Below are 27522 nucleotides of genomic sequence, written 5' to 3' on the forward strand. Positions count from 1 at the left end.
TCAGAGTGAAAGTTACCTTTTGTTCCAACTGTTGAATCTTTCGCCTTCTCACTATTTAACTTCTTTTTGCTCGTCCTCGTTACCGCCAAACCCGTTCAAAATCAGACATGTCCGACTAGCAAACAGCGTGTCAAGAACGCAGAGGTATGTTTTCATTCATTACGAAGCTTTTGCTGCAAAAATTGAATGATTTCAACTAGCTGTTCTTGCTAATCGATTTTCATTAAAATTTTGAGCGACGAAAATATGCGTTCAGGTACATTCTGTTAATTTGACATTTCAAGTCATCTTGTTGTGATTGCTCGCTTTCAACGAATTAAGTGCGGTACATATCGATTTCATTGCACTTTTTGAAATTTGAATAAGATGGAAAACCATTTTAGACGCTTGGTAAACGTATATTTTGTTGCAAGCATTCATATCGCCGAAAACGATGTATTGTTGAATTTGTTTTCCTTGTCGCGGCTTGTTTTTGCGTTTGCTTTTATTTATAACTTGCAAGCAGACAGCTGCACTTGCAATGCACGGGATGCTTGAGACAAGCCTGTTCACGCCTGCTGTGTTTTTGTAACATTTACATTTCGTCTGTGTGGTGTGTTGGTGTTTTTGCGACTCGGTGTGTTTGTTGACTATTAAAATAAACGTCAAGGTATCTTTACAAATGTGGTGTCTCACCTACAGGCATTATCATCATAGATTAACTAGGGCTGAAGCTATCATTGTTTTTGTAGTCGATTAATCTTTCAACTGTTTAGTTCGAATAATCGAGTAATCTAATTAGGAACATTTACTGCGTTGCAGATTAAATTTTAGGAGATGGAAAACAGGAGGGCTAACATTGCACTTTCGAAAGAGCATTGAATGCAAGTACAAGATAAAATTATCAGGTGTTTCTTCAAACTATACAGAATTGCACTTTCTTTTAAATAAATGATAATGATGATTAATAAGTTAAATCAAGTTAAATACCTGAGTTTAGAAAACAGTATATAAAATGAATTAATAAATGAGGATCTAAGTACAACTAGAGAACAGTTGGCTCATTTGCATACAAAAGTCCGCAAACTCAAATGCTACAAAATGCTAACATGTTTTTTAGGGGTGTAACGGTACACAAAAATCTCGGTTCAGTACATACCTCGGTTTGGAGGTCACGGTTCGGTTCATTTTCGGTACAGTAAGAAAAGAAAATGCAAAATATAAATGTGCTAGTTGTTTATTACACACATTTGTGCTTTCAACAATAGGAACATTAGCCTATACAAAGCTAGAATTCTGTTTAAAAAGTAGCGGGTATTTAAAGATAACAATTCAACAACAATTTCCCTTTTAGACCCCGCATATTGGTCAGCTTTCTCTCTAAAAGAAGAAAAAAGAAGTCCTGTGCTAAGGAGAAAAGCAATCCAATGACAAAGATTTTATCATGTATTTTACAAATGAAATGCCTCAATGAATCATTTTTTTCCCTTATGAACAGTTTTCAAAAGCTTTATTGGTGGATTTTCTCAAGTTAAAGCGTCACACAGAAATTAATAAATTTAATTCTGTGTATTATTCTTATTATTTAATTACAGGTGTTTTAGCTCATTTTAATTTATTTTATTTAAATGAGCTATTATTTAATTTATTATGTGTTTATATTTTTACAAATATGTTGTAGTATTCATTTATATTGTATATTTTATGTTGTGTAACTTTAGTTCCTATGTGAATATTAGTTCCTACTAGTTTTGTTGTGGTAGGAGGGTTTTGTATTGAACACGGGGCCGTGTTGGTTATTATTATATCAGAGAAGACAGCAGTAAATCAACAAAGACAAGTCAGCTGAGCCCCGATCTCCCACTCAAGAGATCTGATGGACTCAAAAAGTGGGTTACGATTGCATATTAGTTTGAAAATCGACCGGATCCACCGTATTTTTACACGAGTGACTTCCGGTCTGCCCGATCCTAGCTACCGGTAGCAGTGTTGTTAATAACGGCGTTAGAATATAACGGCGTTACTAACGGTGTTATTTTTTTCAGTAGTGAGTAATCTAATTAAATACTTTTCTCATCTTGGCAACGCCGTTACCGTTACTGAGGCGGGAAAGGCGTGCGTTACTATGCGTTACTATGAATGACGCGAGAAAAGTCTGAGAGACGGACTCACGGAGACGAGAGAGCAGAGCAGGAGTGCAAACGAGATGCTAGGTGGCTCCTGACTGTAGCCGATAGCCAACAAACTACGCCCACATGATGCTACGTTAGATATCACATACTATAGAACTAGATGCAAATGACAGACAAGGTGGCATTAGCAAGATATATATATATTGAACTAGATGCGTTATTAAACAGCCGCCATCTTAAAGCAGTAGACCTCTCAGGAAGGCTCTGTTGTTCAGAACCTTCCTCACGAAGCTAAGTAACTTTTTATCTAAAATGCTCCTAAATCGACAAAATCTTGACTAAATCTGTCTTTAAATGATGAAACAGTTTTAAAACTTATACGTTTTAAAACGCACATTTCGAACGACAGAAGGGAACTAATGCAATAACGCAATTTTAAGAACTTTAACGGTTGATTCAGAACATTGCTTTTTTTTTTTTTTTGAGGAAAAAAAACATGAAAATAAATTACTTTGCAAAGTAATTAATTACTTTTACATTCAGGTAACTGAGTTAGTAATCCAATTACTTTTTGGGAGAAATAATTTGTAACTGTAATTAATTACTTTTTTAAAGTAAGATTAACATTGACGCAGAAGGGTCGCGTCTCGCGTCACATAATAAACTCTGCCGTTCTTTTCGCTTGCGTCGTGTTGAGCCGCTTCTGGGACGCATCTAACACACGGCCGCACTGAGACGGGTGTGCATTGGCTGATTGACTTTAACGCCTGCGTTTCACTGCGTTCTCGCGGTGGGCACGTTATCGCGCCGTTGACGTTTCTGGGTTATACAGTCCTATCGTGTTGGTCCTCATAATAGTAGAGAAGACGGAGTAGATATAATCTACACAAAGAAACTGTAACCCGATCGACTCACAGCCTCGAAAAGTAAGGGTTACATTACGTCAGAAACTCGTTCGGTACGCCTCCGTTCCGAACAGAGCACCACGTACCGAAACAGTTCAATACAAATACATGTACTGTTACACCCTTAATAAAAATACATATTAGCTCAAACAAAAAAATACCTTATGTGGGTCTTAACAGGGAGAAGCTGGATTCAGCCATGTTAATTGACTTATAGTCATTATTGTTACTAGAGGGCAGTGTAGCTCCCAATCAATAAAACTAAATGCAAACACTGTCAAAACAAACTAGGGCTGCAGTTACCAATTATTTTAGTAGTCGATAAAACGATGAACTATTTAGTTCGACTAATCGAGTAATCGGATAACGACATAAAAAATTAAAATACCTGAGCTGAGCCTCAAGCGGTATAAAAAAAAAAAAGGAAAAATTAGGATCTATGTACAACAAAAGAACAGTTGACTAACTTGCATAGCAAAAGTCTTCTCGCTTAAATGCTATAAAATGCTAACTTTTTCTTTATACATTTCTCTTAACAAATGGTTCACATATTCCCACAAAAAATGGCTAAATATACCCATAAATTACGAATGCATTAAAAAAATTACCTCAAACAAAAATTTAGCTTATGTTGGTCTTAACAGGGAGCAAATGGATTCAGCCATGTAAATTGAGGTAGACTAGACGACTCGAAGCTTTTTTCTAATCAAATTACTCGAGTTAATCGATTAATCGTTGCAGCACTTAAATTACCTAGTTGGCTGCCATCGACAGAGTTAGACGTCCAATCCGTTTGGACTGGGAGGGGTCGGCAGCTATCATTCAATTGCCGTCAGTGAAACTGAAACATGGTCATACAATGCTAGTCTAATTACAATGAATTTGACGTTCATGGCTGTTAATGCCAGTGTATGACTTAAAAACACAATGCTTCATGTGATGGCGGTCGTGTGTCACTCAAATGTCAAGTGATGAGTCACATTGTGCGTTGTGGCTGCGTGTTTCGCAACTTTAACTGCGTGGCATCTATTGCATAGTGTGGATGCCAGTGTCAACTCATAATAACAGGCTGCGATGTGACCCAAAAAAATGGATGACAAAGTAGACGCCACGTTACATCTGTATTTTCGTGCATAGGTACAAAAAGTTAGGCAGCTGTGTTCGTTGGTTCATGGTCAAATTCCTGTTCAATTTTGGTGCGGCTACAGTTTTGTGTGATTAAAATTGCAACTATTCCATTTAGAATGAAAATGAATTCTTGCAGTAGTGGATGTAAAAAAAAAATGAATATGATAACCCTACACCTGCGGTCATAAGTAGGGTTGGGCATCGTTTGAAATTGAACGATTCTGATTCCATATTTCGATTCCGGTTCCGAACGATTCTCAATTCCGATTCTTTTAAGAAGCAGGGTCAAAGAAAAAAATGTAGCGTCAAAAAAAATGGCATAGTTTATATTAAAGTCTTAAACTTCTCGATTTTTTTAAATTAAATGAACTTCTCACAGGGCTAATTCTAATTTGTATATAAATATCAGTTTTTGAAGTCGAGCAATTTTTTTCCCGCTCGGCGGTCAGGGCATCGAAACAAGGAATCGAAATTTAAAAATTGGAACGATTCCGGGAGCATCAGAGTGTTAGAACCGGTTCCCATCGATGCTCGATGCCCAAACCTAGTCATAAGCCTGGAGACTTATCGTTCAGTTTAATGCCAAAGAGTCTCAAAACCTTTGACCACAAGTTTAACGATGACTTAAGCCGCATCGGAATGAACTTTTGATCAAGGTTGTAAACTTTTCTTGTAAAATGGAATGAGAAAATTGATGCCTTTGCTTCCATTTTTCATATCTTAGCAAAACACCTACAGTGCTGGCCAAAAGTATTGGCACACCTGCAATTCTGTCAGATAATGGTCATTTACTCCCAGAAAGTTATTGTAACTACTAATGCTTTGGGAGTAATATTTTCATTTATTTTGCTTGCAATAATAAAAAAAAAAAAAGTCCTCATCATTTTACACAAAACTCAAAAAATGAGCCGGACAAACCCTTTGAAAAATCATGATGCTTCTCTAATTTGTGTCATAAACACATCCAGTAACTTACCTGTGGCACATACAGTGCCCTCCATAATAATTGGCACCTCTGGTTAAGATGTGTTTTTTAGCTTCTAATAATTTTTTTAAAATTCAAATAATATGGGACCTTAATGGGAAAAAAAGAGCAAAATCCAACCTTCAATACAAGTGCATTTATTCAGTGGGGAAAAAATCCCACATAAAAAAATAATTGTTTGACATCATATAATGTGTGTCACAATTATTAGCACCCCTGGTGTTAATACTTTGTACAACCCCCTTTTGCCAACAAAACAAGGTCTGGGGACTGAGATGGCCATGGGAGGAGCTTGATTTTGTGTCTGGTGAACCATTTCTGTGTAGATTTGGCCATATGTTTAGGGTCGTTGTCTTGCTGAAAGACCCAGTGATGACCCATCTTCAGCTTTCGGGCAGAGGGCAACAGATTTTGATTTAAAATGTCCTGGTATTTCAAAGCATTCATGATGCCATGCACCCTAACAAGGTTCCCCGGGCCTTTGGAAGCGAAACAGCCTCACAGCATCACTGACCCACCCCCATACTTCACAGTGGGTATGAGGTGCTTTTCACCATGCGCATCTTTCGTGGCACGCCAGACCCACTTAGAGAGTTTGCTCAATATTGGTCTCATCTGACCAAAGCACACGGTCCCAGTTGAAGCCTGGGACTGGGGACTGCTGAAAAGCATGCTGAAAACCTGTGTTTTTACTAGTGTTGCACCGATACCATTTTTTGGGCCCGATACCGATACAGATACCTGGCTGTGCAGTATCGGCCGATACTGATACCATTCCGATACCACTCTGTTTGCAACAACAAAATATATGTGTATGTGTGTGCGCGTATAACGGATGCAACGATACAGTTAAGTCACGGTTCGGTACGATTTTCGATACAATTCAATACATTTAATGCTCTGAAACAGAAAATACAACTGTTATTATTATTATTATTTTTTTTTTTTTTTTAATGTTTTTTTTGCTAACAAGCAAAAATAACAGTGCCATCATATAAACAAGCATTTTAGTGCATAATATTTATGTGCTTACTTCTTACTGATCTGAAGAAAAATTTTGTATATAAGTGCTGAGAACAATTTTTACTGTTTGTAAAGTGGGTCACACTGTTGATTGCTGCAGCTCTCTTAGCAGCTATATTTAAACATCCTATTTGTGGTCCGAGTCCATCTGTAACATGTACTGAATTAATAGTATTTGCAGCATTATCTATAGTCACTGGTATGGGTTAATTTGGCTTGCTTAACTTCCATTCAGTCATGACGGTTTCTATTTAATCAATGTAGTCTATGAACTACGCGTCGCTCTGGGCTCACGCAGCTAATGGCATGGGATCTAATGTAGTACATCTAGGTTGCTATTTGATGATATCTAGTGTGTGCGCGCTAGAGTTAACATGGGATCGAACATAGGACATCTAGATTGCTATTTGATGATATCTAGTGTGCGCGCTGCGCCGCTTGAGCGTTTTCTGGCCACAGAAGTCACTTCTGCTCATTACTGCACAACACCAGCATATTACAATCGATTTTCATAAACAGGACGAGTTTGAAGTACGGCGCTCTTAATTTGCCACTCATTGTTCATCATGAAACCATGAGTTTGCCGAGTCTTCCACGGTCTTAACCTTTCTGATCCCATCGGCGCTACAACATCAAGCGTTAGCTTACGCATGCTAATCGTTTGTGAATACCATGTTAAATGAGCAGCGTAACAGCGCGGATATGCGTTGTTGTGTACATCCGTAATATTGAAGACGAAGATGGAAATTTCGTGTGGTAATGTCGAGACACATACAGAGTTAATGATTTGGGAAGTTAGCTCAAATGGGGAGGACAGTATGTTTGCGTTTAAATGATGCCAGTACATGGTATCGGCGCCCTAAATGTTGGTACTCGTCGATACCGATACCAGCAATTCGGGCCGGATCGGCGCCCCCTGCCGATACTGGTATCGGTATCGGTGCAACTTTAGTTTTTACCAAAAAGTTCTAATTTGGTTTCATCTGACCATAACACATTCTCCCAGTCCTCTTCTGGATCATCCAAATGCTCTCTAGCAAACCGCAGATGGGCCTGGACGTGTACTGGCTTCAGCAGGGGGACACCTCTGGCATTGCAGGACATGAGTCCCTGGCGGCGCATTGTGTTACTGATAGTAGCCTTTGTTACTCTGGTCCCAACTCTCTGTAGGTCCATTCACTAGGTCCCCCCGTGTGGTTCTGGGATTTTTGCTCACCGTTCTTGTTATCATTTTGACGCCACGGAGTGAGATATTGCATGGAGCCCCAGATCGAGGGAGATTATCAGTGGTCTTGTATGTCTTCCATTTTCTAATAATTGCTCCCACAGTTGATTTCTTCTTCCCAGCCTGGTGCAGGTCTACAATTTTCTCTCTGTTGTCCTTCAACAGCTCTTTGGTCTTGGCCATAGTGGAGTTTGGAGTGTAACTGACTGATATTGTGGACAGGTGTCTTTTATACCCATAATGAGTTAAAACAGGTGCCATTAATACAGGTAACGAATGGAGCCCTCGTTAAACCTCGTTAGTAGAAGTTAGACCTCTGACAGCCAGAAATCTTGCTTGTTCGTAGGTGACCAAATACTTATTTTCCACTGTACTTTGATTTTTAAAGAATTTATTTCCAAACAATGTGATTTTTTTTTCCACATTCTCTCTCATGGTTGAGGTTTACCCATGTTGACAATTACAGGCCTCTCAAATCTTTTCAAGTAGGAGAACTTGCACAATTAGTGGTTGACTTAATTCTTATTTGCCCCACTGTATTATTGATGAATATGTAGTTGAAAATAAAAATAAAGGCGTATTTTTCAAGGGTTATGAAGCTAAAATGTCCTCCAATTCTGAATGTTATTCATTGCACCCCTCCCAATCTTGTGTCCCAGAGCGCCATCATGGCTATCGCCCACGTGGCCACCGAGTACGTATTCGGCGATTTCCTGTTGAAGGATCCCAACCAGACCCGATACCGGAATATACGCACGGAGCTGGCGGTGGACAAGATGGTGACCTGTGTGGCGGTGGGCCTCCCTCTCCTTCTCATCTCGCTCGCCTTTGCGCAGGAAGTCTCCGTCGGTCAGCACCATTTCATCTCCTCCGCCGAGTGCAAAAAGAAGTTGTTCTGATGTGCCTTGTCATTTATCTGTTGACTTCAGGAACTCAGATCAGCTGCTTCGCTCCCAGCAACTTCTCGTGGCGACAGGCGGCTTACGTGGATTCGTACTGTTGGGCGTCAGTACACACGCACACCTTGCCTCTGTGGCTGCACAAGGTACGTGATCGCTCGCTGGCATTGTTTTTTTGGCAGTCTTTTTAAATGTCATATTTTGGATGAAAATAATTGTTCGTCTTCTTCATATTCGTCTTAACTTTTGTCGACAAAACTTCCCAAAAGGTTCGTCTCGGTTTAGTCGACGATGAAAACTCTTTTCACCTCGCTTCGGTCGCAAAATTTCAATTTAATTTCCGTCGCATTGTGGGGCTTGTGAGAATTCACAGCGAAATTTAGCTTCCCTTGACGGAAGACGTTAACGTTTCGCGCCCCGCCAACTCTGTGCCACCTCTGTTTATAGTAACATTTGTCTCTAAAATTATGATTACACTGCTGTAGGGTGGCAGCTATCGAATATTTTAGTAATCGACTGAAAATTCTATCGATTAAGAGTAATCGGATAACACATTTTTTTTTAGGTAAAGAGCAATTATAAATATACATGAGAAAAAAGACATTTAATCCAATATTGAACCATTTTCAGTTAATCAATGTCTTTATTTTCGATGTACATTGTTGAAAACAGCCAACAATTGCATCTAAGATGTGACCAAAAAAAAAACTGCTTTCACTCAAAAATCTTCTAGATCTTATTAAAAAAAAAACATTTCTTACCTAAAAATGTAATTACGCCTGATAACACACATCACTTGAAAGCTACATGTTTTTCCCACGTGTTTCAATTTAATTTCCATTTGTTTCAAGCTATTTTTAAGTTCTAGTTAAGTTTTAAGTTAGTCTAAACTGTAAGCACTGATAGGATTTTGAATTTTTGCAGTGTTCAAAATAAAGGGATGATACCTGCTGTATTGGACCACATTACGGACCAGTGCTACTTGATAGAGATGTCGGGTCCGATCACGGCATTTTCAAAGTACTGGAATCGGCAAAAAAATATCTGCCATGCCTTTTTTTAATATACAGTGCCTTGCAAAAGTATTCGGCCCCCTTGAAACTTGCAACCTTTCGCCACATTTCAGGCTTCAAACATAAAGATATGAAATTGAATTTTTTTGTCAAGAATCAACAACAAGTGGGACACAATCGTGAAGTGGAACAACATTTATTGGATAATTTAAACTTTTTTAACAATTAAAAAACTGAAAAGTGGGGCGTGCAATATTATTCGGCCCCTTTACTTTCAGTGCAGCAAACTCACTCCAGAAGTTCAGTGAGGATCTCTGAATGATCCAATGTTGTCCTAAATGACCGATGATGATAAGTAGAATCCACCTGTGTGTAATCAAGTCTCCGTATAAATGCACCTGCTCTGTGATAGTCTCAGGGTTCTGTTTAAAGTGCAGAGAGCATTATGAAAACCAAGGAACACACCAGGCAGGTCCGAGATACTGTTGTGGAGAAGTTTAAAGCCGGATTTGGATACAAAAAGATTTCCCAAGCTTTAAACATCTCAAGGAGCACTGTGCAAGCCATCATATTGAAATGGAAGGAGCATCAGACCACTGCAAATCTACCAAGACCCGGCCGTCCTTCCAAACTTTCTTCTCAAACAAAGAGAAAACTGATCAGAGATGCAGCCAAGAGGCCCATGATCACTCTGGATGAACTGCAGAGATCTACAGCTGAGGTGGGAGAGTCTGTCCATAGGACAACAATCAGTCGTACACTGCACAAATCTGGCCTTTATGGAAGAGTGGCAAGAAGAAAGCCATTCCTCAAAGATATCCATAAAAAGTCTCGTTTAAAGTTTGCCACAAGCCACCTGGGAGACACACCAAACATGTGGAAGAAGGTGCTCTGGTCAGATGAAACCAAAATGTAACTTTTTGGCCACTATGTAAAACGATATGTTTGGCGTAAAAGCAACACAGCTCATCACCCTGAACACACCATCCCCGCTGTCAAACATGGTGGTGGCAGCATCATGGTTTGGGCCTGCTTTTCTTCAGCAGGGACAGGGAAGATGGTTCAAATTGACGGGAAGATGGATGCAGCCAAATACAGGAACATTCTGGAAGAAAACCTGTTGGTATCTGCACAAGACCTGAGACTGGGACGGAGATTTATCTTCCAACAGGACAATGATCCAACACATAAAGCCAAATCTACAATGGAATGGTTCAAAAATAAACGTATCCAGGTGTTAGAATGGCCAAGTCAAAGTCCAGACCTGAATCCAATCGAGAATCTGTGGAAAGAGCTGAAGACTGCTGTTCACAAACACTCTCCATCCAACCTCACTGAGCTCGAGCTGTTTTGCAAGGAAGGATGGGCAAGAATGTCAGTCTCTCGATGTGCAAAACTGATAGAAACATACCCCAAGTGACTTGCAGCTGTAATTGGAGCAAAAGGTGGCGCTACAAAGTATTAACGCAAGGGGGCCGAATAATATTGCACGCCCCACTTAGTTTTTTATTTGTTAAAAAAGTTGAAATTATCCAATAAATTTTGTTCCACTTCACGATTGTGTCCCACTTGTTGTTGATTCTTGACAAAAAATTAAAATTTTATATCTTTATGTTTGAAGCCTGAAATGTGGCGAAAGGTTGCAAGGTTCAAGGGGGCCGAATACTTTTGCAAGGCACTGTGTGTATATATATATATATATATATATATATGTTTTTTGTTTTTTTTATTTAATCGTTTTCTAATTGTATTTAACGTTACAGACATAATATGTTACACTCATCCAGAGTCTTTAGTTTAGGCTTAAGGTAGGGTTATCAAATTTATCCCGATAACGGCGGTATTAAGTTTCTTTAAAAAATGTATCACGTTAAAATATTTAACGCAACTAGTGCATGCGTTGCACGACCCACTTACGCATTGTTGCGCTCAATCTGTAATGGCGCCATTTTACCTATATAGAGAGATAAAAGGCAGCGTAAAATGAGTAGAGTGAATTTTGGCAGCCTTTGGAGCCTTTTTTTAATTGGTTAAAGCCTTACAATCCCTCTCCCTATGATTAGAAATATCATGGGAAGCAATGTGGGGAAGAAACGTAGCAATTGATCTTTTTCTTAACACCTTATTTTATTTCCCAACGCAGAGAAGATAAATCAATTTTTAGCACTACGCACAGTCATGGTTCCACTTCCCATCATGCATTAGGGCATGGCTACAGTATCATTTACTGAAAGATCAACAAATACACGAGATGGCAATATTTAGTCACAATATACAAAGTCAAAATTCTTTCTATCTGTGGATCCCTCTCACAGAAAGAATGTTAATAATGTAAATGCCATCTTGAGGATTTATTGTCATAATAAACAAATACAGTACTTATGTATTGTATGTTGAATGTATATATTCGTCCGAGTTTTATTCATTTTTTTGTTAATGCATTGCCAAAATGTATATGATCGGGAAAAATTATCGGGAATGATTGGAATTGAATCGGGGGCAAAAAAAAAAGCAATCTGATCGGGAAATATCGGGATCGGATTGGGAGCAAAAAAACATGATCGGAACAACCCTACTACTTGGTGTTTTATTCAGCAATGACTACTAAGCTAAAACTGACTGTTAGCTTTATTATGTTTTAAATTTTACACCCTCATCACTCTACAGCGCTGTGTTTTTACAGATTAAATAAACCCTGTATGTAAGACACGTTAGCCACGCATCAACAGTGGTCATAATCACTAGAAACCTAGCCCTCCGAAGGGCTGTGAGCGAGTGACAGTAACGTTATATTTATTAGCGATGAGAAATCTACTGCTTAAAGATGGCGGCTGTTTACTAACGCTGCCCAGACGCGGCCGAGTCTGTCATTTCGCATGTAGTCCATAATGCATGCGATATCTATGAGACGCATCGGACACTACCTGCTACCACACTAGCATCATGAGGGCATAATTTTTAGCAACGTCGGCATAGTTTGTAGAGCTGAAACGAATACTCGAAAAAACTCGAGTAACTCAAGTTCAAAAACTGATCCGAGTAATTTTATTCACCTCGAGGAATCGTTTAATTTTGCCAGCTCTAAGCATCACGTTTTGCCCGGACTACTTTTAATGCGGGACAACGCGCTGACGTCACGTGCGTAGAGGAAGAAGCAATAAAAAAAATACCTTACTGCAGCTGACCGCCGTTACAAACTGCGCCGACGTTGCTAAAATCTACGCACACATGTTGCTACGATGGTAGCAGCCTAGCAGGTAGCGTCTGATGCGTGTCATAGATATCACATGTACGTAGAACTAGATGCGAAATGACCGACTCGGCGGCGTTAACAAAACAGCCGCCATCTTAAAGCAGTACACTTCTCGGCGCTCATAAAAAAGATTAACGTTACTTTCACTCGCTCACGTAACTTTATCCCTGCGGAGGGCTAGGTTTCTATTCATTATGACCACTGTTGATGCGTGGCTAACTCTGACATACAGGCTTTATTTAATCTGTGAAAACAGCGCTGTAGAGTGATTAGGGTGTAAAATAAAAACTTAATAATTAGGGCTGTCAAATGATTAAAATTTTTAATCGAGTTGATTACAGCTTAAAAATTAATTAATCGTAATTAATCGCAATTCAAACCATCTATAAAATATGCCATATTTTTCTGTAAATTATATATATATTCTGTAAAATAAATTGTTGGAATGGAAAGATAAGACGCAAGATGGATATATACAGTGGGGAGAACAAGTATTTGATACACTGCCAATGGGTTTTCCCAATGGCAGTGTATCAAATACTTGTTCGCCCCACTGTACATTCACCATATGGTACATAAGGACTGTAGTGGGCATTTCACTCTACTGTCATTTAAATCTGTCTATGCTGTCCTCACTCCGAAGCGTCTACTTTTTCCAAAGCTAGACAGCTAGTGAACGACGCCTTAATAATCAGACTTCTTCCGTTTTCATCTGATTTATTAATAAAATAGCCTCAAACCATTGTCCTCTTTAGACCGTCGTAAAACTACAAAAAAAAAAGTACACAAGCATTGCATTAGCAACAACGTTAGCTTAGCACGCTATACAGGTTTACTAAACATAAACAAAAAGCGTCTCATACAAAAAAATAGAACATTTCGCTTACTAACATAATATGTACGTTCTTTACAACAACCATACTTTCGGACAAATCTTGTCCAAGGATCATATAAGCACAACATTACAACGTAGGCGTCAGCCCGAGACGTCATGCAGCCATATTGAACTGGCAAGAAAAAAATAAACCATGTCGTAAAGCGACCACAAGAGTTCGCTGTTAGACAGCACAAAAAGCCTTGCTGTAAAACTTACCAAAAGGCAGAATGCTGTCTGAGCGGGACATGTGCGTTAATTGCGTCAAATATTTAAACGTGATTAATTTAAAAAATTAATTACCGTGCGTTAACGCGATAATTTTGACAGCCCTAATAATAATGCTAACTGTCAATTTTAGCTCAGTAGTCATTGCTGGATAAAACACCAAGTAGAACTGGTGCCTAATGTGCTCCAATACAGCCCAGCATTTACTTTGAATACTGCAAAAACTCAAAATCCTATCAGGATTTACAGTTTAAACTAATTTAAAACTTAACTAGACCTTATAGCTTGACACAAGTGGAAATTCAATTGAAACACATAGGAAAAACACCTAACTTTTAAGTCATGTGTGTTATCAAGCGTAATGACATTTTTAGGTAAGAAATATATATATATATATATATATATATATATTTATTTATATATTTATAAGATCTAAAAGTTTTTGCAGTGAAAGCACTGAATTAGTCTTTTTTTAGTCACATGAGATGAAAATGTTGAAAATGCTGTTTTCAACAATGTACATCGAAAATAAAGACATTGATTGACTGAAAATGGTTCAATATTACATGAAATGTCTTGTTTTCTCATCTATATGTATAATTGCTCTTTACCTAAAAAAAAAAAAAAAAAAAGTTTTATCCGATTACTCGATTAATCGATAGAATTTTCCGTCACTTACTCGATTATTAAAATATTCGATAGCTGCAGCCCTAGTAGTTTGTAGAGGCTGTCGGCTGCGGTAAGTTTTTACATTTTTTTTTTTTTTTTTTTATTGCTTCTTCCTCTACGCACGTGACGTCAGCGCGTTGTCCCGCATTAAAAGTAGTCCGGGCAAAACGTGATGCTTAGAGCTGGCAAAATTAAACGATTCCTCGAGGTGAATAAAATTACGGTACTCGGATCAGTTTTTTAACTCGAGTTGCTCGAGTATTCGTTTCAGCTCTACTCTGCTGGCTAAAAGTATTGACACACCTGCAAATCTGTCAGATAATGCTCAATTTCTCCCATAGAATGATTGCAATTACAAAAGCTTTGGTAGTAATATCTTCATTTATTTTGCTTGGAATGAAAAAACACAAAAGAGAACTATTTACGGTGATGGTTCTACTCGAAAAAGGGCACTCGTAATTTTTTGTGCTTGCAGACGCACCTATAGGAGCGTCACGTTGTTACTGCAAATGTATCGCAAAAGTGTAGCTCTTATCCTTACAACAATGCTCGCACGTTGGCTTGCTCACCAATTGATTGACATTTGCCGGGGCTGCAGTTCTTTCCATACATCCTACTGCTGGTGGCCATGTTGACATACAGCCCGGCTCTGTTTTGGAGGTTCTGGTCTGCTCCGCTGCTGCAATCAGACCTGGCGTTCATCATGGAGGAGCTGGACCGCTGCTACAACCGGGCTGTCACGCTGGCTAAGCGAATGACCACCACCGGGTTGCAGGGCGCCGAAAGGTATGCGCGAAAACACTTATTCAGTTTTGTATTTTTATTTTAACTCGCATTTGTTTCTATTTATTTTTGGTTTTCAGTATTTTCATTTTATTACTTTACATTAGTTTAAAAGATATTTAGTATTGGTTTTTAACATTAATGCGCATTAGTTACATTTTTGACGTTTTTTGTTTTGTTTTGTTTTGTTTTCATTAATTTTTCATTTACGTTGGTTTAAAAAAACGTGTTATTTTGTGTTTTACATTTTTACAAATTTATTATAAATATATTTTGACTAACTTATAATACATTTGTGTTTTTTGTTTACAGTGCTTTATTTTTTACTGTTTATTTATTTTTATTTTTTTTTATTTGTTATTGTTGTGTTATTGTCTTAGTTTTTCCATTTTAAATATTTTTTATTGTAGTTTATTTCTATATTTGGCTATATAATAATAATGTACAGTACACTGATTTACTATATGGCCTCTTTTGAAATTTCAAAGTGAAACTTCAATTCCAACAATTCTATTTCTGTCCTTTGTTTTATCCATCCAAAAAAATCCATCCTCTTCCAGTAACTTTGATTTCCTCTTAGTCTTTACAAACTGTCATGTTAAGCCTTTCAGCATAAAAGTTCCTGCCTATTTGTCCTCCTTTATTACCAATGCCAGTAGTAAAACCGACAGAGGGCGGAGGTTAAGTATTATAAGTATTTAGTCAACCACTAATTGTGCAAGTTCTCCCACTTGAAAATATTAGAAAGGCCTGTAATTGTCAACATGAGTAAACCTCAACCATGAGAGACAGAATGTGGGGGGGGGGACAGAAAATCACATTGTTTGAAGAATTATTGTATTTGCAAATCATGGTGGAAAAAAGTATTTGGTCAATACCAAAAGTTCATCTCAATACTTTGTTATGTACCCTTTGTTGGCAATAACGGAGGCCAAACGTTTTCTGTAACTCTTCACAAGCTTTTCACACACTGTTGCTGGTATTTTGGCCCATTCCTCCATGCAGATCTCCTCTAGAGCAGTGATGTTTTGGGGCTGTCGTTGAGCAACACGGACTTTCAACTCCCTCCACAGATTGTGTATGGGGTTGAGATTTGGAGACTGGCTAGGCCACTCCAGGACCTTGAAATGCTTCTTACAAAGCCACTCCTTTGTTGCCCTGGCTGTGTGTTTGGGATCATTGTCATGCTGAAAGACCCAGCCACGTCTCATCGTCAATGCCCTTGCTGATGGAAGAAGATTTTCACTCAAAATCCCACGATACATGGCCCCATTCATTGTTTCCTTTACACATATCAGTGTTCCTGGTCCATTTGCAGAAAAACAGTTCCAAAGCATGATGTTTCCACCCCCATGCTTCACAGTGGTATGGTGTTCTTCGGATGCAATTCAGTGTTCTTTCTCCTCCAAACACGAGAGCCTGCGTTTCTTCCAAAAAGTTCTATTTTGGTTTCATCAGACCATAACACATTCTCCCAGTCCTCTTCTGGATCATCCAAATGCTCTCTAGCGACCCGCAGACCGGCCTGGACGTGTTCTTTCTTCAGCGGGGGGGGGGACACGTCTGGCAGTGCAGGATTTGAGTCCCTGGCGGTGCATTGTGTTACTGATAGTAGCCTTTGTTACTGTGGTCCCAGCTCTCTGTAGGTCATTCACTAGGTCCCCTCGTGTAGTTCTGGGATTTTTGCTCACCGTTCTTGTTATCATTTTGACGCCACGGGGTGAGATCTTGCATGGAGCCCCAGATCAAGGGAGATTATCAGTGGTCTTGTATGTCTTCCATTTTCTAATAATTGCTCCCACGGTTGATTTCTTTACACCAAGTGTTTTACATATTGCAGATTCAGTCTTCCCAGTCTGGTGCAGGTCTACAATTTTGTCTCTGGTGTCCTTCAACAGCTCTTTGGTCTTGGCCATTGTGGAGTTTGGAGTGTGACTAACTGAGGTTGTGGGCGGGTGTCTTTTATACCGATAATGAGTCAAAATAGGTGCCATTAAACAGGTAACGAGTGGAGCCTTGTTAGACCTCGTTAGAAGAAGTTAGACCTCTTTGACAGCCAGAAATCTTGCTTGTTTGTTGGTGACCAAATACTTATTTTCCACTCTAATTTGGAAATAAATGCTATAAAAATCAAACAATTTAATTTTCTGTTTTTTTTTTTTTTTTTTTCAACATTCTGTCTCTCATGGTTGAGGTTTACCCTTGTTGACAATTACAGGCCTCTCTAATCTTTTCTAGTAGGAGAACTTGCACAATTGGTGGTTGACTAAATACTTATTTGCCCCACTGTATTCTGTCCCGTGTGTCTGCACATTTCTGTTCAAGATAACTCAGGAATGAATAAAAGGATTATTCTTCCATTTGTCTGACGGTTATTTGGTGTGCTTAATGCTGTCGCGGTAAAGTTGCAGTGACCTGACGGAGGGCTGCTTCAACTACCCGCTAGTGGAGAAGTTCCTGACCACCAAGCGTAGCTGTCGCACCCTGCTAGCTCGCTACCTGCTGTGCCGAGGTTTGACGCTAGCCACGCTGCTGTGCGCCTGCCTCTACCTGGGCTACTACCTGCGCCTGGCTTCGCTCACCGACGACTTCGGCTGCACGCTAAGAGTCGGGCTGCTGGCCAACGACTCGGCCGTGCCCTACAAGGTGCAGTGCAAACTCATCGCCGTGGGAGTCTTCACGCTGCTCAGGTGAAACGCTCTGTAGAAAAACATGCTTACAGGGTAAGAAATCAGTACAAGGAAAGATGTAACTTAGCAGAAATAAATAGGAACTGATTGTTTATTCTATCGCTATCAACGCAGCCAGAGTTGCTCTAAAAGGGAAATGTAGACACTGACCACACTTTAAATTACAACACTGGCATCATCAAGCTTTCTACTGTTCTAAGAGCTTCAACCCTTTCATGCATGAATTTTTTTTTTGGTGGGCGGTGGTGTTTTTATTCGATTCTTATAGGACATGGGTCTCACACTTGCAGCCCCAATTTGACATCTAATAGTAGTATAGGGGTTGAATGAATGATCCATTTTTTAATACATTTAAAAAAAAAAAAGAAAATTAAAAAATTATAAACAATTTCAAATTGAATTATTGAGAAAAAAAAAAAACTTCAAATAATAAATTTGTGAGTTAAGCAGGGCTATAAAAATACATTTAATTTGATATGCTACTGAGCAAGATGTTTTAAAGCCAAACTTTCCAAAAGGATGCAACACAAGATGCCATGTGGAACGTTTAATTTTGAAAACTAAGGATGACAAATAAGTCGAAAAAATATATGACAAACATGAGACTGCTCGGCGAGTACTTTCAAAAGTCTAATACAATCCCTAGCAAAAAAGTATGGAATCGCCAGTCTCGGACGAGCACTCACTTGGGTGCCCGGTTGAATGTCAATGCGCTCTAATGTAAAGTGTATGGTCAAAAATCACAGCCGCACATGTTTTTATGCCATTTAAAATGAATATAAAATTTGGACGTGCATAGCCGTCAATGGCAGAGCCTCACTTGGGTGCCCGGTTGAATGTCAATGCACTCTAATGTAAAGTCTATGGTCAAAAATCACAGCCAAACGTTTTTCTGCCATTTAAAAATGAAAGTAAAATTTGGACGTGCAGTGCCCTCATTGGCATGGACTTGGATGGCCTGCAAAACAGCCATATACCCCCAAAAATTCCATATACCCCCCCACAAACCAAAATGCATTTTGCCACATACCCCAAAACAATACCACATGGCAAAAAAAAAAATTGCCACATGGCAAAAAAGTAAATATGCCACATGGCAAAAATAAATATGCCACATGGCAAAAAAAATGCCACATGGCAAAAAAAAATGTCCACATGGCAAAAAAAATTGCCACATGGCAGAAAAAGTTTGTCACATGGCAATTTTTTTTTTTGCCTCATGGCAAAAAACACTTTTGGTTTTCGGCCCTGCTGATTTAAGTTGCACCACCTCTGGCTTTTATGACAGCTTGCAGTCTCTGAGGCATGGACTTGATGAGTATTCTTCATCAATTTGGTGCAAACTCTCTTTGATTGCAGTTGCCAGATCATCCTTGCAGGTCGGACCCTTGCTGTGGACCATTATTTTTCCCCCAATTTCCACCTCAGGTTTTCAATAGGGTTCAGATCTGGGCTATTTGCAGGCCATAACATTGACTGGATGAGTCTTTCTCCAAGGAATGCTATCACCGTTTTAGCTCTGTGGCATGATGCATTGTTATCTTGGAAAATGACAAACATATTTTCAATTGAAAGGATAAGAAAGCAGTCTAAAATTTCAATGTAAACTTGTGCATTTATTGACGATTTAACCACAGTCATCTCCCCAATGCCTTTGCCTGACATGCAGCCCCATATCATCAACGACTGAGGAAATTTTGATGTTTTCTTCAGGCAGTGACCTTTGTAAATCTCACTGGAAGGGCACCGAACAAAAGTTCCAGCATCATCACCTTGTCCAATGCAGGTTCTTAACTCATCACTGAAAATAACCTTCATTCAGTCTATGAGAACCTCTCCTTAGCCCATTGCAGTCTTGTTCTTTTCTGTTTCAGTGTCAATGATGGTTTTCTTTTAGCTTTCCTGTATGAAAATCCCATTTCCTTTAGGTGATTTTGCACAGTTCTGTCACATACCTTGACTCCAGCTTCCTCCCATTTCTTCATTTGTCTTGTTGTACATCTTCTGTTTTCAAGACATATGGCCTTTAGTTGTTGGTCATGACGTTTGGATGTCTTCCTTGGTCTAACAGTATGCTTAACTGTTACAACCTTGCCATGCTGTTTGTACTTGGTCCAGATTTTTGATACAGCTCACTGTGTACAGCCCATATTTTTGGAAACCATACGTGTAGCGTTACCTTCTTCAACAAGTTTGATAATCCTCTCCTTGGTCTCAAGAGACATCTCTCTTGTTGGAGCCATGATTCTTGTAAATCCACTTGGTCCAGCAGCCTTCCAAGGTGTGATCACTGCACTGTTTTTAACTGCTGACTAACAAGCAGATCTAATCCGAGGCAGGGGCCCAATTAAGGAAAGGAAATTGACTGGGTTTGTCTGTATTTTCTACTCAAAATGGAGTGATTCCATATATTTTTCTTCAGAATGGAGTGATTCTCTATTTATTTCCCTGCACTTGCTCTATAAAAGTAACATTTACTGACTAACGCAATGTTTTTTATTCATTTCTTTTAGTTTTAGTCTTTTGAACTAATCCATTATTTTTTCAAGCTTTTAATCTGAATTTGCTCTACATAATAAAATGTCTGAGTGAGTGCTCGTCCAAGACTGGTGATTCCATACTTTTTGCTCGTGGTTGTATTATAGAAATTATAATTAAACGCATAAGACGAGGGCAAGCAATTTTATTTTGAAAGGCGAGATATTAAGCAGGAAGGCTTATTCTGATGCATCAAACTGTGAGAAATAACTTAAATGCAAGTTTTACTTTGAAAATTCAAGGCGACCTGAGACGAGGCAGTGCTGTACCAGAAAGTTTTCTTTTGAAAGTCAACAGGAAGTATTCTTTTCCCAGCCTGGTCAACTTGATCATCTTCTCGGCGTTGATCCCCGTGGTGATCTACGCCAGTCTCCGCCCCCTCCTGTGTCAGCGCTACGCACGCTTCCTGGAAACCTACCAATTGCTGCCCACTGTCAGCGTCCTGCCCGCGTCCAGCGGCCAATGGGACGACCTCTCGCTTTATCTGCTCTTTCTGGAGGAGAACATCAGCGAACTCAAGTCCTACAAGTACATCAAGGTAGGAAACCTCCGGTATCATTACTCTGCCGTTCTTAAACTTTCTAGGTATGGTGTTCACCAAGTATTTCTTGTCGACAGGTTTTGGAGCTGCTAAAAAAAGGAGGGGAATCCTCAGGTGAGGAGTTTGACGCCATGGGGCTGCTGCAGACGCTGTGTCTGGTCAAGATGGACACGGTGGACGCCAAGAAAGTGGCGCAAGTCGCCGCCAAACCCGATCAGCTTGTCGTGCAAGAGGAAGAGGCGGCCAAGCACCGCAAACAGCAAGATGACGGCAGGAGCGGAACGGAGATGAAGGGTGAGACTATTGATTTGGAAAACGTAAACCTTACTGAAGACGATACAGTGGTAACTCAACATACGATCGCTTCGACACACGATCTTTTCGACATCCGAGGTAAAATTTGATTATTATTCCGATTTTTATGCATTATTTATTTATTCTGCTCTGTGTAATTGCCATTTACAATCGTACCAGCAGTGTTTATTAAGGATTTAGTGTAGGTTTTCGAGCTGTGGAACAAATACATGGAATTAAAATGTATTTTTTGGGGGGAAATCCTGCTCGACATACGACCATTTTGACTTACAGACAAGGTCCTGGAACGAATTAACTTAATATGTAGAGGTACCACTGTTTAGAAAATGAGAGGGGATGCAGGATGATTTAATTTGAAATTACAGATTGAGAACTGTAATGAATGACGAATAATGACCCACTGGAATTTTTGGCAATAGAGTAATCCCTCGTTTTTCGCAGTTAATGGGGACCCCCCAATGTACCAAAGGTACACCTGTCACTTATTGTTAACTTTAACAAGCAGCTGCCCTGGTGAATAAGAAAAGACGCTGGAGGGAGGGTGAGAGGCTTATGTGATCGGATCGGGACATTTCTATAAAATACAGTGGGGCAAATAAGTATTTAGTCAACCACCAATTGTGCAAGTTCTCTTACTTGAAAATATTAGAGAGGCCTGTAATTGTCAACATGGGTAAACCTCAACCATGAGAGACAGAATGTGGAGGGAAAAAAAAACAGAAAATCACATTATTTGATTTTTAAAGGATTTATTTGCAAATCATGGCGGAAAATAAGTATTTGGTCAATACCAAAAGTTCATCTCAATACTTTGTTATGTACCCTTTGTTGGCAATAACGGAGGCCAAACGTTTTCTGTAACTCTTCACAAGCTTTTCACACACAGTTGCTGGTATTTTGGCCCGTTCCTCCATGCAGATCTCCTCTAGAGCAGTGATGTTTTGGGGCTGTCTTTGGGCAACATGGACTTTCAACTCCCTCCACAGATGTCCTATGGGGTTGAGATCTGGAGACTGGCTAGGCCACTCCAGGACCTTGAAATGCTTCTTACGAAGCCACTCCTTTGTTGCCCTGGCTGTGTGTTTGGGATCATTGTCATGCTGAAAGACCCAGCCACATCTCATCTTCAATGCCCTTGCTGATGGAAGGCGATTTTCACTCAAAATCTCTCGATACATGGCCCCATTCATTCTTTCCTTTACACAGATCAGTCGTCCTGGTCCCTTTGCAGAAAAACAGCCCCAAAGCATGACGTTTCCACCCCATGCTTCACAGTGGGTATGGTGTTCTTCGGATGCAATTCAGTATTCTTTCTCCTCCAAACACGAGAACCTGTGTTTCTACCAAAAAGTTCTATTTTGGTTTCATCTGACCATAACACATTCTCCTAGTCCTCTTCTGGATCATCCAAATGCTCTCTAGCGAAGTGCAGACGGGCCTGGACGTGTACTGGCTTCAGCAGGGGGACACGTCTGGCAGTGCAGGATTTGAGTCCCTGGCGGCGCATTGTGTTACTGATAGTAGCCTTTGTTACTGTGGTCCCAGCTCTCTGTAGGTCATTCACTAGGTCCCCCCCGTGTGTTCCTGGGATTTTTTGCTTACTGTCCTTGTTATCATTTTGACGCCACGGGGTGAGATCTTGCATGGAGCCCCAGATCGAGGGAGATTAACAGTGGTCTCGTATGTCTTCCATTTTCAAATAATTTCTCCCACAGTTGATTTCTTTACACCAAGCGTTTTACCTATTGCAGATTCAGTCTTCCCAGCCTGGTGCAGTTCTACAATTTTGTCTCTGGTGTCCTTCAACAGCTCTTTGGTCTTGGCCATAGTGGAGTTTGGAGTGTGACTGACTGAGATTGTGGACAGGTGTCTTTTTTACCGACAATGAGTTAAAACAGGTGCCATTAATACAGGTAACAAGTGGAGCCTCGTTAGAAGAAGTGAGACCTCTTTGACAGCCAGAAATCTTGCTTGTTTGTAGGTGACCAAATACTTATTTTCTATTTCAATTTGGAAATAAATTCTTTAAAAATCAAACAATCTGATTTTCACACATTCCACATTTTGTCTCTCATGGGTGAGGTTTACCCATGTTGACAATTACAGGCCTCTCATATTTTCAAGTGGGAGAACTTGCACATTTAGTGGTTGACTAAATACTTATTTGCCACACTGTAGGGAGATGAATGATGAAATTTTTTTCGATCATGTGATCGGATCGAGGACATCCCTAATTTGAAAAGATAAAAAAATATAATACTTGAAAGAATTGTAATATTTGTTGGGGTTTTTTTTATGTCCAAAAATAGTCATTTAAAAGGAACAGAAACAGGTTTTTATGTGTGAATGCAATGTTATATACGAAAATGAAATATTTTGTTTTGAAAAGTGCAATATCCCTCAATTTCCTTTGCAGAGTTGACTCCCTTGTTGCCGGGCAACGGAGACGTGACTGGCGGTAGAACAAACATTGAGGGCGGAGCTCTGCGGCAGCGAGCGATGTGATTGGCCGCCGATGTTTCCGCCACATCATCACATTTGCATATCCATCCAGCTCATTTGCATGTTGTTTGTCATTTTTTGCTGCCTTAGCTCAAATATTATGCGATCATGTGACCAGTTCTACCATCATAAACTTTAAGGAGGACATCATCAAAGTAATTGATGTATTTATTTGCACTGCTTCTCTTGTTTCTTTGTGTCGTTTTGATTGCTATGAAGCAATTTAACTCATGTAGGATGTATTCATAATCTTTTCAGTCTGGTTACATTTGACTGAATTAATGTCATAATTGATAATGATGGTACGACGTGTTATAACACCAGAATGAATCAGAAGGTTATTTTGGTGCATCCTTTCTACTGGCCACGTGAATGTAAGAATGTATTTGAGTACATTCATGAATTTTAATTTTTGTTTTTTTTGCATGTTTTGCAATTCTGGAAAGTTTAAATCAGTGTTTTCATGTTTTGCGTTAAAGCTAAGTACAGTGGTATGAAAAAGTATCTGGACCTTTTGGAATTTCTCGCATTTCTGCATAAAATCACCATCAAATGTGAGCTGATCTTTGTCAAAATCACACAGATGAAAAAACAGTGCTTTAACTAAAACCACGCATTTATAGGTTTTCATATTTTCATGAGGTTACCATGCAAACCATGAAAGAAGGGGTGAAAATAAGTAAGTGCACCATCACATTTAATATTTTGTGCCCCCCCGGCAGAAATAACAAGACACCTATTGTAGCTTTTGATTAGTCTGGCACATCGATCAGGACTAATCTTGCCTCATTTTTCTCTTCAAAACTGCTGTAGTTCAGTCAGATTCCTGGGATGTCTGCCATGAATCGCTGCCTTTAGGTCATGCCACAGCATCTCAATGGGGTTCAAGTCTGGACTTTGACTTGGCCACTCCAGAACTTGTGTTTTGTTCTTCTGAAACCATTCTGAAGTTAATTTACTTCTGTGTTTTGGATCATTGTTTTGTTTCAGCATCCATCCGCTCTTTAGCTTCAACTGAGAGACAGCCTCAGGTTTCCTACAAAATATCCTGATAAACTTTAGAATTCATTCTTCCATCAATGATTTCAAGTTGTCCAGGCCCTGAGGTAACGAAACAGCCCCAAATCATGATGCTCCCTCCACCATGCTTCACGGTGGGGATGAGGTGTCGATGTTGATGAGTTGTTCCATTTTCCCTCCACACATGACGTTGTGTGTTACTCCCAAACAATTCAACTTTGGTTTCATCAGTCCACAAAATATTTTGCCAAAACTTCTGTGGAGGGTCTAAGTGCCTTTTTGACAAGATTAAACGAGCAAATACGTTTTTTTTGGACAGCAGTGGCTTCCTCTGTGGAGTCCTCCCATGAACACCATTTTGGCCATAGGTTTACATTTAGTTGATGTGTGCACAAAGATATTGCTGTAAGTATTTAGCAGACACGCTAGGGTTCTTACCTCTATGAGTATTCTGCGCTAAACTCTTGGCGTCATCTTTAGTGGACGGTCACTCCTTGGGAGAAAAGCAACAGTGCCAAATTCTCTCTTCTGAAACCATTCTGAAGTTGATTTGCCTCAGCATTCATCCTCTTGATAAACAAATGAAGTCATTCTTTTATTAATGATTGCAAGTTGTCCAGGCCCTGAGGTAGCAAAACAGCCCCAAATCATGATGCTAACCTCCACCATGCTTCATGGTAGGGATGAGGTGTTGATGTTGGTGAGTTGTTCCATTTTTTTCCTCCACACATGACATTGTGTTATACTCCCAAACAATTCAACTTTGGTTTCATCACTCCACAAAATATTTTGCCAAAACTTCTGTGCAGGGTCCAAGTGCCATTATGTGAAGATTAAACGAGCAAATAAATTTTTTTGGACAGAAATGGCTTACTCCATGGAGTCCTCCCATGAACACCTTTGTTGGCCATAGTTTTACATAGAGTCGATGTGTGCAAAGAGATACTGAACTGTGCCAGGGATTTTTGGTCTTGAGCAGACATTCTACAGTAGGGTACTTTTTTTTAAACCTCTGAGTATTCTGCGCCAAACTCTTGGCATCATCTTTGGTGGACGGCCACTCCTTGCGAGGGAAGCAAAAGTGCCACTCTCTACATTTGTAGACAACATCTCTGACTGTCGATTCATGAACATCCAGACTTTTAGAGATGGTTTTGTATCCTTTCTCAGCTTTGTACAAATCAACCATCCTCAATGATTCAGACAGCTCTTTTGACCCAGCCATGATGCACATCAGACAATGCTTCTTATCAAGACATTTCTTACCAGGTGTGTGTTTTATAGTGGGCAGGGCAGCTTTGAACCACTCATCAGTGATTGGGCCTATCAATGGGCACACACCTGACTTACAATGTTTGGCAAAAATAGTTTTCAATTGCTATTTAAGGCTGCTTAGGCAGAGGGTTCACTTTTTTTTTCCCTTCTGTCATTATTTGCATGTTATCTTCAATAAAATATGAAAACCTATCAATAATCGGGTGATTTTAGTTAAAGCAGACACTGTATTTTCATCTGTGTGATCTTGAGAAAGATCACATCACATTTGATGCTTATTTTATGCAGAAATATGAGAAATTCCAAAAAGTTCAGATACTTTTTCAGACCACTGTAATTTTATGATGTCCATCTTTTGGAAACTAAAGTAGGTGCTTGAGTGCTTTGTATTTTTAGTTTTGTGTTTATTCAAAACAAATGTCAGAATCTGAATTTGTCATGACAATTTTTGAAAAAATAATAAACACAATATGTGTTACTTTTTTTTTGGAAGAAATAAAAACACCAAGCGTGAAATGTCATTCTTTTTTTAATTTGATTTTTCAATCTTTTCATCCTGCTGCTGAGTATTCGCGATGATAATTTCTACTACATGATGAGCGTGTTGCGGAAAAGGTGCAAAAAATGAAATATGACGGGATCAACAACTGTTCAACATTGCCGACCAGCTGCCTCCGGCTATGACATCGTCACTCGGCATCCTGTTTTTCAATCATAATAATCAGTAAAATGATTGATGTGACGTTCGTTCGATATTTAGATGTCGTTTTCACAAAAATATTACAAAACGCAAGAAGACGGTGAATACAGTGTTGACTTACAAACAAGCCTCGAGAGCTTTCGTAATCGTCCGACATTCTTCAAACGATGCCAAAACTCCGATTGGAAGACTTTCTCAGAGGCAGCGCGACGTGGATTGCAATTGGTCCGTTTCCCGCGTCGGTGCGAGACACACAAAATGACAAACCACAAGGCATGCATCACAATTCGGCTGTCGGGTGGACGGACACTTTGGTTGGAGTCACATGCAAATATTTTGCGGGGTTGCTGTAAAAAAAAAAAAGTCAATAGATTGTGTTTCAGATGAAAACCATTTCTGAGGTTTTTTTTTTTTTTTTTAAATCAGTGCATGAAAATAAACGATATCATTACAATTACATAACATTTGCTTCTATGGTGTTTACAGTGAAATGCTACCATATATAAGCCAAAAGCAAAACAAATAAAGGGCACAAATGTACGGAAGCATATTGTATTGCTGCCCCCACACCCCAAAATATGTAAAAACAGGATGAATATGATGTAAAAATGTGATAATTATCATGTAATACATTATCATGAGAAAACATTTTCACATGCAAACTCGTGTTATCACCTAAAAAGGTGTTTCATACATAAAATTCGAAAACATGTTTTCACATGATAACAGGTTGAGAAAAATGAGACCAGTTCGTTTTTACATAATTATGTTTTTACATCGTGAAAAAGATGGTTATTAAGTTAAAACATCATTTTTAGATAAATTCACATGATTGCATTTTTACA

The 27522-nt window shown here is 39.3% G+C and overlaps 1 protein-coding gene across 1 annotated transcript; it reads left to right on the top strand.

Moving 5' to 3' along the window:
* On the top strand, positions 1-26487 carry LOC130911094 (pannexin-1-like). Its single transcript, XM_057828807.1, has 8 exons — positions 1-144; positions 8037-8226; positions 8307-8422; positions 14912-15099; positions 17502-17786; positions 20640-20862; positions 20943-21159; positions 23597-26487. The coding sequence occupies exons 2-8, from the start codon at positions 8046-8048 to the stop codon at positions 23683-23685; spliced, it is 1299 nt and encodes a 432-aa protein (XP_057684790.1). The 5' UTR covers positions 1-144; positions 8037-8045; the 3' UTR covers positions 23686-26487.
* The last annotated feature ends 1035 nt before the right edge of the window (positions 26488-27522 follow it).

This window comes from Corythoichthys intestinalis, unplaced genomic scaffold, assembly GCF_030265065.1.
Source record: "Corythoichthys intestinalis isolate RoL2023-P3 unplaced genomic scaffold, ASM3026506v1 HiC_scaffold_23, whole genome shotgun sequence".
Taxonomy (NCBI): Eukaryota; Metazoa; Chordata; class Actinopteri; order Syngnathiformes; family Syngnathidae; genus Corythoichthys; species Corythoichthys intestinalis.

Coding starts and splice junctions, on each gene's coding strand:
- LOC130911094 (XM_057828807.1), top strand. CDS start 8,046: ATGGCTATCGCCCACGTGGCCACCGAGTACGTATTCGGCGATTTCCTG. Junction 8,227..8,306: donor TGCGCAGGAAGTCTCCGTCG/GTCAGCACCATT, acceptor TGTTGACTTCAG/GAACTCAGATCAGCTGCTTC. Junction 17,787..20,639: donor GGAGTCTTCACGCTGCTCAG/GTGAAACGCTCT, acceptor TTCTTTTCCCAG/CCTGGTCAACTTGATCATCT.